General features: G+C 44.6%; 1 protein-coding gene across 5 annotated transcripts; it reads right to left on the bottom strand.

Annotated features, from left to right (window-relative positions):
* Nucleotides 1-2,890: 2,890 nt before the first annotated feature.
* LOC146363635 (BCL2/adenovirus E1B 19 kDa protein-interacting protein 2-like) lies at nucleotides 2,891-13,016 on the bottom strand. 5 transcript variants are annotated; one of them, XM_084918774.1, is made up of 15 exons: nucleotides 12,810-13,016; nucleotides 12,431-12,484; nucleotides 11,640-11,761; nucleotides 11,251-11,310; nucleotides 11,079-11,174; nucleotides 10,970-11,005; nucleotides 10,844-10,894; nucleotides 7,073-7,156; nucleotides 6,822-6,983; nucleotides 6,506-6,745; nucleotides 6,324-6,426; nucleotides 5,159-5,290; nucleotides 4,017-4,103; nucleotides 3,754-3,852; nucleotides 2,891-3,612 (listed from the first exon to the last, which is right to left on the bottom strand). In XM_084918774.1, the coding sequence occupies exons 2-15, from the start codon at nucleotides 12,469-12,471 to the stop codon at nucleotides 3,588-3,590; spliced, it is 1,338 nt and encodes a 445-aa protein (XP_084774900.1). In that variant the 5' UTR covers nucleotides 12,472-12,484; nucleotides 12,810-13,016; the 3' UTR covers nucleotides 2,891-3,587. The 5 variants fall into 5 exon arrangements, with proteins under 5 accessions (XP_084774900.1, XP_084774901.1, XP_084774896.1 ...); XM_084918775.1 differs by having other exon boundaries at nucleotides 10,970-11,002; XM_084918770.1 differs by having other exon boundaries at nucleotides 10,844-11,005.
* Nucleotides 13,017-13,052: the final 36 nt, after the last annotated feature.

The raw sequence follows: 13,052 nt of genomic DNA, 5'->3' as shown, positions 1-13,052 counted from the left end.
TGCTCTGACAGAAACTATGAATGAGCTCAAACAGGTCTAATGAAGGCCGCAGCATCGCTTTCTCGTGAAGCGTGAGTCTGTGCACAGGCTAATGAGAAACACTGAGAGTCAGGGCAGACGTGTGTTTCTACACGTATGACCCCGTTCACAGGCTGCGTTCACATTTTATTACATGCAGCTGTGCACAGACCGCAGAGCTGTAATGATGATGGTTAAACTAGGTGTTTCTATGGAAACGCCAGCCGAGCACTGAGGAGGAAGCAGGACCAGTGGAAACACGGAGGCGGTCAGAGCTGGTTTGCTACAGGCTGAGCGTGTGTGGGAAACATGTGTGATGTCATAAATGTTCCACGCTTTCAAAGAGAAACAGCGCAGAAAAGCTCCGGCTCCACGTTCCTGCCCCGAGCCGCAGAAACGCTTTTATTAAAACACTTTTTATTATGTTTGTGTGTTTTATATCTGAACTCTGGTATACAGCAGCAAACGTCCACAGCAGGGTGTTTGTGGCTTTGAAGGAAAACGGTGTCCATCTGCAGTCACGAGCAGCACATGTTTATACAGACAGATTGAGACTACAGAGGCTTTTATTTTGTAGGATCACAGAAATGCTTCAGGCAATAATTTTACCTTTATGTTGAAAATCAGTTCTTGACATGTTCTTCTTCAATTATAGTAATAATAAACCCCCCTCATTCAGCCATGGGTGAAAAAACTGAAGTCAAAAATGTGTTTTTATTATTTATGAGGCTCAGTAAGAGTTCGTAGCCTTGGAAAAGCTCCCCGAGCTTTTCCAGACGGTCGATGCCCTTCATGGACAAACCCCTCACCTCATGGAAACGCTGCGTCGAGCGTGCTGAAGCGAATATCTGCTCAACAGTAAGCTGGAGCTGCTCTTTCCTGAGTTCATGTTTGGAACTTTCTGTTTTGGGGTTTGTGGGTCCTTTTTTGATCAGCTGTAAAACAGCCTGTTTCAGTTTGTTGTTTCCAAGAAAAGCTGTTTTGTCTCACTTTTGATCGGGACTGTGTGTCCTCGCAGTTCATTGTTCATTTAGAAGACACTCTCTTGAAGAGCTCTCGCGATCTTAAGATAAGATAACCTTTATTAGTCCCACATGTGGGAAATTATTGTTAAAGCAGTGGACAGTTGCATAGACAAATTAGAGAAAAACACTGGAATAAGATGTCAATAAGACTGTGCACAATAGAATAGAATAGAATAAAATACTATAGACAATCAAATAAAATAGAATACAAATGCTATATACAATTGAGTAAAAATACAACGATGCCAGAAAAGAGTATTGCACTTAGTCTTATTGCACATGTGTGGATGTGTTTGATCAGTTGGAGTCTTTGTTGTGGAGTCTGACAGCAGTGGGAAGGAAAGACCTGTGAAATCTCTCCGTCCCACACCGTGGGTGCTGCAGCCACTGAAGGAGCTGCTCAGTGCTGTCAGAGTCTCCTGCATGGGGTGGGAGATGTTGTCCAACAGGGGTGACAGCTTAGCCACCATTCTCCTGTCAAAGCTTGGCTGAATTGTGTTAAATCGTTAGAGATATATCTAAACAGAGACATGTCTGTCATATCTGTGCTCCGTCACCCTCAGCAGCTCGGTGATTATCTGATAATCGTTCGATTATCAGCACCTGGCTGCTAGCGTTGACTTTGTCAGCTCACCCGGCCCAGTGTGTACACGTGTATCTGTATGTGTGTAGACAGATAAACTACTGGCTCCCCTGAAGTCACCGAGGGCGGTGAAAAGATCGATTTGAATTCTGATTAATTTGTAAAATGCAGCCAATTATCTTCTGTCTTTGTTTTAAATATTGCACTAACCTGTGAAGTGTAATGGATCGTACGCTGCATGCGCTGCTGCGTCGCCGCTGCTCAGGGCTGGATGGTCTCATTTATGTGCAGTAACAAGCACAACATACAGCAAGTATAAGGTGTTAAAGCTGTGTTTGAATAAGTCTGTTGGCTACTGTCCTCCCAGCTGACAGTCTTTTTGAGTGTTTAGTCTTTGACAGATGGAGAAAAAGCAGAAAAACACATTTCGGTTGGCTTGAGACTCGCACACAGTCGGCTCTGTGTTCCTGTTTATGGAGTTTCCTCAGCGGTGACCTCACTTCCTTCCTGTCAGCCTTCATTTCCTGACCAGCGGCTGGTTTCATACAGACCACTTACACACACAGCAATGTTTCCATCACTTCAGAGCAAATCTCAGTGACGTACTAACTGTAACTGTCATGATTTACGCTACAGGGACCTAAAGGTTCTGGGCCCAGGCAGACCAGAACCCACAAGGTGACTGTGTGTCCCCATAAAGCAGTGAAACAGGAACAGTCACACACCCACAGACATGTTTTCCTTTTCTTTATAAATGCTCTCTGTGTTCAAGTGTCCACACAAACTCTGCCGTTTCAGTGATGCGAGTCACCGAGACAAACCAGCGCGGCTCTCGGGATTTTCTTTTTTCCTGGGTGGGGAGTCGGGATCACGCGTGGGGTGGTGACACACTACAAAAGACATTTACTTCAGCAGCAAGCATACCTTACATCAGGCTCTGCTAACAGATGGGTTGCAGTTGTAGATTATCCCTCGTGTCATACACATTCAGGTAACTAACATGTGATGAACACACAGAAAATGAGCCAGTTATGTCCAGTTGTTTATCATTATCATTATATCTGTATTCCACTTATCCTCGACAAAGAGGATGTGACAGATGTTACAAAAACCAGAGTTAGAAGCAGAAGAGGATTCTGGGATATCGAGCCGTTTGCATCACCAGCAGTGAGTCAGACTCGTTCTCAGTGACTGTGCACACTATTCGCTGTTTTCAGGATCACAGCCCAGCAGCTGAGAATCAGCACCATGTCTATAATAACATTATTTATAATAGCATCATTTTGAAGTGTGAATCTTGCAAAGTTACGCTCATGAAGTAGGAAGCGGGAGGTTCAAACACAAAGCCCAGATTGTGGAACTGTTGGGAGTTTATTTAGCAGCACAGAACATTTCACTGTAAGGCAAACCCTGCAGACAGGGTTGAAGGTTCAACTCTGACAGAAAACACTGAAAGTTGGAGGAAATGTGTTACAAACCTTAAAAACGCATTTATAAAATAAAACCCTTTGATTCAAAATATCCAACGCTGAAATCTCTGACAGTTCTGGCTCAAAAACACTTTTTTGTATCAAACTTGAATGTTTGCGTGTCGTTCTGAGGACGCACAGAACCTGCTGTTCATTTTACATCATTGTGCTTTTGTCCTAATACTCTTAATTTTAAGTTCTACAAACCAGGTTGTAACTGTGGGAAATGTTTCAGTTAAAATCACAAATGAAGTCATGTATCTGAGGGGACACTTGTTCTTTCCTGGGTCATACTGCAACAGCCCTCAGTTTAAACTTAAAGCATAAAGATGTTGGACCCATTAACACTGTTCACCACACAGACTGTCAATAAAGTTAGAAGTCTTGAAGTGACGGCGATTCACTCAGGAAGCCCAAATGCTGACGCCGTGCATAAGATCCTGCTGGATGTCAGAGAAACACGTACGTGACTCTGCAGCGCCACCTGGAGTCTCACCTGGACAGGCTGTCATCATACCTGCGGGGAAATCAATACGTCTCAATATTTCTTGTGTTCAGCTGAGGTTGTTCCTGTTTTTAATTCATTTATGAGGAAATATGTTTTAAAACATACGTCTAATCTGTCAGCTTTGAATAAATAAGTAATGATGTCACTCACTGCTTGACACAGTCTGGGATCTGAACATGCTCAGTGGGGATGACGTTAGAAAGTTCCTTTAAGCTGCTGATGAACTGAAGTTTCCTGCTGAACTTGGTGCTGAGGATGAAATAAAAAGACAAAAGACAGTTTGAGTTTTAGTCATTCAGATATGACCACTTCCTGTCCAAGAACACAGCATGATGGGGTTTATAAGCTTTTACTAGCAAAACAATGATCTGTGTCTGTATCAGACGGAAGGTGATGAAGAAAAGATTGTGCACCTGATGAAGGGCTTGATGATGGTGATGAGAGCTTTAATGTACCAGGTGGGATGAACCACATAGAAACCCTTCAAGTTCTTCCTCAACCTGCAGGCAGAAAATCACCAAAAGAATCATAAAGAAACACCGAATTAGGGACTTGGAATAAACCAGCGGTCTCCAACCTTTTTCGCGCCACGGACCGGTTTATGCCCGACAATATTTTCACGGACCGGCCTTTAAGGTGTCGCGGATAAATACAACAAAATAAAACTAGTACCGGTACCGAAAAAAAGAAGATTTATTCATAACACACGTGAAAAGACCCAGGAAAACCGAGTTAACGATAAAAACGATAACAAAATAACGCTGATAACCAATAAAAACCCTGAAAACCAAACATTTCACACCTGAGCCTCAACTCTCGCGGCCCGGTACCAAACGACTCATGGACCGGTACCGGTCCGAGGCCCGGGGGTTGGGGACCGCTGGAATAAACCAACCATCCAACCAACATCCAATCATCCATCCAGCCATGGTCTCCCATTTATCCATTTCTGGGTCATGGATGTTAGGGCCTATGTCAGGGTTAAGGGTCAAACAATGAAATACAATTTGTGAAATAAAAGACAAAAAAAAAAGTTAAAAGACTGAAAACAGGTGAATGAAGGAGGAAATAGATTAAAAATTATGCCTGGCACACCTGAAAATCAGTTCATGACATGAAGACGATGTCCTCCAGATATTCACAATAATAATAAACCCCTCTCCTTCAGCCACGAGTGAAAAAACTGGATCTAAAACTGTGTTTTTATTATTTATTAGGCTGAGTAAGCATTCTTAGCAATGAAACAGATCCCTGAGCTTTGGACACATCAGTGAAATAAAGCTCGAATATGTGCCCATTGATAAAGTCCTGATCAAAAGTTTAAGACCACGTGAAAAATGGCAAAAACTCCTATTTTGCATCGTTGGATCTTAACAAGGTTCCAAGTAGAACTTCAACATGCAACAAGAAGAAATGGGAGCGAGACAAAACACGCAACAGAAACTGGGAAGTGTAAAGGATGAACAGCAGCTCGCCCTGCCACCACCACGACCTGGCTTTGGATAAGCAGACGATAACAGATGACGGATGGATGTTCGGACCTGTTTTTTCTTACCTGCGGTCGATGGTGGTGTAGCATTCTCTGAGCCAACTGATTCCTGGCAGTTTGTCCTTCTGACCTCCAGCACAGAGATACACAATCACATAGTTCTCCGCCACCATCAGCTCCAGAGTGCCCACTACGAACCTGATACATACAGAGAGGCAGTGGTGAGGTGGTCGATCGAAAAAGCTCTGAACTGATCTGCTGCATTGCCACTGGTCAATTATCTGACAGCTGAACCAGAGCCAGTTCCCCTTCAGCACCATCACATCCACAAAGACTCTTACTGGTTTTATACTGGAACCCGTAGTGGGTCTGTGCACTAAGACAAATTCAGCCTTTTGATCCGTCTTTTTCTTCGCCACGACTTTGGTTGCGTTCACTCTGCAGGTCTTAAAGCTCAATTCTGATTTTTTGATCAAATCCGATTTCTTTGTCTGCTCGTTCACACTACAAATAAAATGTGACAGCAAACGCGCTCTAGTGTGAACGCTCAAAGCAGCCGCATGCGCAACAGAAGACGTCACACACAACGCGCTCTGTTTAGACCCAGAGCAAACAGTGTTGTTTGACTGATGGCCTTAATATAAAGACTTCGGACTTTACGTTTCCCAATTTTTGCTTTAAGTTATTTTGTTATTTACATTTGGCCTAATAATGATCCTTATTGCTGTTTCAGAGGAGCGGCTCTTCAAAGGATAGCTGCAGATTTCTGTCAGAATCTGCAGATTATACAGTACAAATAAAATGTTCACGTTTCTCCAACGCTGTCTTCCCAACAGTTTCACTGACATCTACACTGCATGGCCAGGAAGCGATCACGATGTCTTCTCTGGCGCTGATAATTGGCTTCTGTCTTGTGTCAGTGACGTAAAAGACGAATTTAATGCGACATGACCATCAAACAGCAGTCGCTTTCTAAAACATCGGATATGTATCGGATTCAGCACCACATACGAAAGTGACCCAGGTCGGATTTGAAAATATCGGATTTGTGCCGTTCACACTGTCACACCATGATGGGATATGGGTCGCAGAGGGTCAGAAAAGTCGGATTTGATGAGCTTTCGCCTGCAGTGTGAACGTAGCCTTTGAGTCTGATTCTCACTGTGGGATAGGTAAGAGCAGTGACTCAGAGGTGAAGGTCAGGGGTCAGAGGCCAATGTGTGTTCATTACCTGAACAGATTATCCATCACATACTGGTAGTTCTCCAGACAGCTTTCTGGCAGGTAACAGGAGGAAAACACGATGATGTCATTCATACCATCTCCATAGTAACCTGGATTGCCAACAGGTGTTAAAAGTGTGAGGGGGCATAAGATAAACAGGTAAATCAGTGCACAGGTAGCTAGCAGTACCTCCATGAGACAGCACCCTGAGGAACGGCTCCAGGACGCTCATATTAACCCGGCTCTCCTGTGGAGGGTCACCTGTAGTGAAACAACGCCACCTGGTGCCATGGCTGTCCACCACATCCTCCCTTTCCAGAAAACCCAGTCCGCTCTGGTCTGTTTCCATCAGGCAACCAGTCTGTGGGTCAGACCTGGAGCTGTGACCTCTGTGGTGGCTGGAGGCAACACCAAGACGCCGCAGGTCATCTGAGAAACAATCAGGTAAGAAGATAAACAGCTGTTCGCAAACCTTGGCCTGTACGACCTCTCTATGACCGCTCACCTTCCAGGTCCAGGTCATACATTGGGAAGGGCAGCGATTCGCTGTCTGAGGGTGTCTCTATAGCATCTAGATCAAAGTCAAGTGCTTGGTCGTCTTCATCTTCAGGGGAGGGGGAAAGGAAGACAGAAGGCAGGTCATCAGAGACCATGGACCCGCTGCGACCTGCAACCCAACACCAAAGAGCTGAAACGAATGCCACGAAACGAAAACTGTGGAGTTTTAAAGAGAATTCCCAGCTATTGTTTCGTTACCTAATGACAGACTGAGAGTCGGAGCAACCAGGACTTTTTTCTTTGCTTGCGGTGGGCTGGTCAAAGCTAGAGTGCTGGGAGGAGCTGCAGAAAGAGAGAACACGCTCAACAGTGACATACCTACTGAATGTTTCTGTTTACCAATGACAGCCACCCGACAATGAGGGCCTGTTTGGATTTTCATTTTCATTTTTTTAAAGCAAGTAAGCACAAACATATTAGTTTTTGAAGAAAAAAAGCCTAAAAGCTGCAGGTTCTGCCTGCCTCGACTCAGCCACATGAGATCACAGAGCAGCACATGCTGAGGTACATAGTGTGCAGTGATTCCCAACTTTTTGCAGAGTCAAGCCCAACAGACCTCCAAAGTTCACGTGGCCTTCGGATTAGCTCAAGAACAGCACGTAGAGAGCTTCATCAAAAAGGGTTTCAAGGATGAACAGCTGCATCCAAGTCTTACATCAGCAAGCACCATCTAAAGCCTCGGATGCAGGGGTGTAAAGGATGCTGCCACTGGACTGTAAAGGAGTGGAGACGTGCTCTCTGGAGTGACCAATCACGTTTCTCCATCTGGGACTGTGATGCATGAATCTGACTGCACTGTGCCAAGTGTAAAGTTTGGTGGGGGGGGGATCAGACAGCATCACTGTCTGAGCTCACAAATGCGCTTCTGAAAGATGTGGTCAAAGGCTACGTTCACACTGCAGGCGAAAGCTCATCAAATCCGACTTTTCTGACCCGTATCCGATCATGGTGTGACAGTGTGAACGGCACAAATCCGATCGGGGTCACTTTCGTATGTGGTCCTGAATCTGACACATATCCGATGTTTTAGAAAGCGACTGCTGTTTGATGGTCACGTCGCATTAAATCCGTCTTTTACGTCACTGACACAAGACAGACGCCAATTATCAGCGCCGGAGAAGACATCGTGAACGCTTCCTGACCATCCAGTGAAACTGTTGGGAACAACGTTGGAGAAACGTGAACATTTTATTTGTACTGCAGCTATCCTTTGAAGCAGCGCTCCTCTAAAACAGCAATAAGTTTGCTCTGGGTCTAAACGGAGCGCGTTGTGTGTGACGTCTTCTTTTGCGCATGCGGCCGCTTTGAGGGTTCACACTAGAGCGCGTTTGCTGTCGCATTTTATTTGTAGTGTGAACAAGCAGACAAAAAAATCGGATGTGATCAAAAATCGGAGTTGAGCATTAAGACCTGCAGAGTGAACGTAGCCTGAAACTTCCAGAAACACTCTGAAGCTGTCACAGCTGCAAAGGGGGCCGATGTCGTATTACAGCCATGGACTGCGAGTTTCACTCAGGTTCACACGCCTCTGTGAATATATACATAGATAACAAAATAATGTCTTTATTATTAATTATTATTATTTTGTATATAATTTAATATGTATTTTAAATTTTCATTCATCTTTTTAAAGGATTTCTTTTCAAATATAAATTGATCTTAATTTGTCTTTCTTTTCTCGAGGCAGCGATTGAGCAGGAACAGGACCCGTCCTTCGGTAGTAACTGTTGCTAGTACTCAGCCACAGTAGTTTTTTCACCCCGCGGGGTGATAAGCTACTGTAAATGTCTGTCATTATTGCTGCCACAACAGCTGCTTGGCCATGACTGTTTGCACAGCTCAGCATAGCTCAAAGTCAAACCATGAGCTGTAGCTGGCTACGTTTCACTGCCTTGAGCCTCATGTTTGCTTCCTTCTCCTATTTTTGTTCCTTGCTCTCTTCCTTGCATCCCTTATCTCCTTATTGCTCTTTCCTGTCATGCTTAGTTGGACTACCTAAGGGAGGATGAGTCCCGGTGACAGCTTGATGGGTGATGTGGGCAGCCTTTCTTTGTTCTGTGGTTAGAGGATGGTGTTTAAGGAGGGAGAGAATAGGAGCTCCAAACAGAGGAACCAGGTACCAGGCAGCAACAAGACCAAAGTGTCGGGGCCTGGGTCTAGGCACCCAGGGCTCATGTATCTTTGTATACATGTATATTTTTCTGTGTGTGGTGTTTTGTTTTCTCTGCTTTTTCCCCTCGTCTCTCCGTGTGTGCTCCCGGATGATTTGGGTCACCTGAGGGATCGCATCCCCGGAAGTGTTTGTGCGCTAGAGGCAGCCACAGCAGCTGCAGCAGATCGTCAAGGGAGCTGTATTTAAGATTGTGGCTGAGCTCTGGTCGGCGCTGGATCCTTGAGTCAAAACTCATTAGTACAGCCGTGGACTTTTGTATGAGAAAACCGTCACGACTGTAGATATCCCGCTAACCTGAGTGTGTTTGTGTGTTACCAGGAATCGGGGTGTGTTTTTGGAGTCACGGTGTGGGAACGGGAGTTTTGGGGGTTGCCCCTTTTCTCACCTTGCATGGACTGTGTGGGATTCACACTCTGCTATCGAGTTAAATGACACGGATATAAAACATAGAATAACTGGCAGGAACTGAAAAGTTATTTGGAGCTGTGCATGGTTAAGAGAAAAAGGCTGACAGCTGTGTTAAACCAGCATTGTTACCAAAACATGTACATGCTAAACATTCAAAGACCAGTGAAAACGCTTGTTATACTGGGAGGATGTGATTGGTCCATAAGTCTTAGAGCTGTATGGTTTGTAGACTTTGAACTTGGGTTTCTATTAATCAGTGGAATTCATTGTATGGAAGTTTGCCTTCAGTGTAAAGAAAAACGAAACGACTGCAAAGCATTTGCTCATTTTCTGTGTAGTTAGATATTTTATTCCTGCCAACTGTTGAACAGGCGCGACAGGCAGCTACGCGACAGGCAGCTGCGCGACAGGCAGCTACGCAACAGGCAGCTACGCGACAGGCAGCTGCGCGACAGGCAGCTACGCGAGTCAGCGGCGTCCTCTCCACACTCCAGGCCAGCTGGTGGCAGTAATGCACCACCAAAAAACACAAAGAAGAAGTTATGCGGGTTCTGCAACGGCTAAGTTACCATCTTTGGAGCTCGCTCTTGCTAACAGTGATGACTTGGTGGTGCACAGGGGAGCAGATTCCAGTCCAGCTCTGGTCTGGTTCTGATCTTTTCACTGGGCACGTCGGGGCATTGCTTTGGTTTATGAACAATATCGTATCCTGTGTGATTGTTGTTGGTGTTTGCCCCGCCCCCTCCACCCATGTGGTGGAGTAGATGGGCGCAGCTCTGTCCAGCACAGCTGTCGTTGGTGTCTCTGGTTGTTTTGATATTTTGTCTCTGCTCTAGATTTCAGTCTGTGGACGGCTAACTTGGCCATAGAGCGGTTGTTGGTCCGCGTGTGTCCGGGTGACACAGTGTCTGGGTGCGCGCCGCCTCTCGCCCTCCGGTCGCTGGGAAGTGGAATTATTTGCAGATTTGTATTTGAATCACAAAATTATTGTAAAGGTTTGAGATGAAAATGTTTATTTTAATTTAATTACAGCTGAAAATGTATGAAGCCATTTCAAAATATTATTGTTTTAAAAGCTTTGTTATTTTTTATTTTATTATATTGTTTTATTTTTCATTTCCTGTATGTATTTGTAGTAACATACTGCTATTTATGGTTTATTTTAGATTTCAATATTTTTGATGGCTTCCTTAATGAGTTTGATGTTTTTTTCATTATTAATATTTTATTATTGCTTTCCTCCTGTGCGCAGCTTTAAGCTATGACTTTGTAATACACATGTATTTATTTTGAATCACTGTATTTGCTTTCATATATTTTTCTTTCTTGTGGCATCAAAAGAGCAGAGAAAAGTTCATCGTCTCAGAAACAACAAATTGTCTGCGTACCCGGTCTCTGTCTCGTGGCTGTCAGTGATTTATCCTCCGAGTCGCCACCGCCTGACAGAACACAGGAAACAATCAGAGAGGAACCTCCGAAGAATAAGAAAATAAAGGAGCAGCTGTCAGAGTTACCTGGCTGGACATCAGACACCTGCTGCAGTTCATCTGCTGGAAAATTGTGAATATGTTGAGAAGAGAAAATGTCATCTGAAGGAAAAACAACTGGATGAGTCTTCCTTACCCTCCTTGTCTTCCTCATCCTCCTTACACGCATTGCCTTGTTCAGCCTCCTCATTTCCAACACATATTTGCCCCCCACATTCTTCCTCCTCATCATCTTTAAAACCAAAAACACCACAGAGTTCATGACAGGGACTGGCCTGAGACCAGGACGTACCGTTTGTTCTCCATACCTGCTGACCGCTCTGTACGTGGCGTGGAGATGAGCGGTTTGTCACCCGTTTCCTCGTCGTCTGCAGAGAAATGCAGATTCAGGTTTGAGTCCGAAGACAGACCTCAGAGCTGCCCGCTCACTCCAGCAGAGGTTTGTGCACCAAACCAAAAATACACAATAAAGACTGAAACAGTTTGACACAAACTCAGGGCGAGTTTTTCTAAAGCGATAGTGCTCCTTCAGTAATAGACACAGCAGTGTGATTTGGTGATATGATTAATTTCACCGATGATGTTCATTTGTTTGAATGAACTCTACATATTGGATCTCAGTGTGTCAGCATGAATGAACGTGAGTGTATCTGAATACATAAATAGTGTCTGACACGCCTGACGGCTCTGTCAGTACCTGATCGACCGTCTGCAGCAGACGTTGCGCTCACAGCTGTCGCAGTGCTAGTAGAGGTCGCATCATCTGTTATGCTGTTGGCTGCTTGGATGCTCTCGGTAGCTTTGGCTTTTAGAAATGATCTGCACACAGAAGCACACTGAGCGATACTTTACTTCTGTTTATTCTTTTTCTCTCGTCCAGTAATGCTGCCTAAATTTCACACTTACCCACTGTGGCATGACCACAGAGTTACACACTGACACACTTTCCTGTTTCTCTAACGCTGCAGCTTTACAGCAGCACACAACAACAACAACAGCAACCAGCTCAGGCCCAGAGTGTGCTGTCTGTGATCAATAGCAGTCTTCAGTCTGCTCCAAAACTGTGGAACAAAGTGCCCTGCACATCTCCACCTCCCTAACATCACACATGTTTCAAACCTGTCTGAAACACACTGTTACTCTCTGCGTTTTACATCAGGATGACCTCTGACTGCTTCGATTGTCTGATTTCTCACTAGGCTTTTCTTATTTTCTTAAATTGTTGTTATGTGTTTGATTATTTTATATGCACATCACAGCTGTTGTTTTTAAAGGTGACTCAGACTGTGACTGAAGCTAGCGCTATCGCCTCTTTAGGGCCCCTCCCCTCGCTAAAAGCCCTTGTTCTTCTGATTGGCTGCAGAGGAGCAGGAGCCCTGGTCATAACGATGCTACAAACACTACAGCTGGGCGTATCTGTTTGTTAAATGATTTTGCTTCATTACATTTCAAACTGAAGGAAATCAAAAGGCTGAAATGAACTCTGACCTCTGTGTTTCCTCATCAGGCTCCTCCTCTCGTGACTCCATGTTGTTACTGCTGCTGAGGATCAGTGAGACCGCGTTAGTCCAGAGCCTGCTGCTAGATCAAGACTAAACTAGCTAACATTTCTGCTGTTTAGCATGGAATTCATGAAAACGTTATTCTGTAACATTATAACCGTCAGTACATTGTAAAACAGCTGAAACGTTGCTGCATTAAGATCTGAGAAAACACCCTACGCTCAGGTCAATAATCTTTATTGACACAACTGTTATCTAACAAAAACAGTGCAAAGGAAAGACAAAGAACACATTACAAAATAAAAGTCTAAGCAGAAAAAGACTTCCTGTGATAAAGAAAAGTTTAAGAGTCAGAAAAGACTTACAGCGAGTCCTCAGAAAGACGACGGCCAGGTGAAGTCAGACAGGTGAGACAGGTTCAAGGTAAATAGCCGAGATCACCTGAGAGTCAGTGTGTGTGACTGAAGGCTCACCTGATGACATCACACCTGCCTTTAGTGAGTTTATGAGTGAACTCTGATACCTCAGCCCCTCCCTCGTCCGTCTCTCGCTGTACTTTTAGCCAACAGGACAACAGAGGTGTGGCCGCTTTGATTTGTTGGTGCAAC

This window comes from Perissodus microlepis, chromosome 22, assembly GCF_051167445.1.
Source record: "Perissodus microlepis isolate ML-2025 ecotype Zambia chromosome 22, ASM5116744v1, whole genome shotgun sequence".
In the NCBI taxonomy this organism is placed as follows: domain Eukaryota; kingdom Metazoa; phylum Chordata; class Actinopteri; order Cichliformes; family Cichlidae; genus Perissodus; species Perissodus microlepis.
The sequence above is the reverse complement of the archived record's forward strand: the minus strand, read 5'-3'. Positions and strand labels throughout refer to the sequence as shown.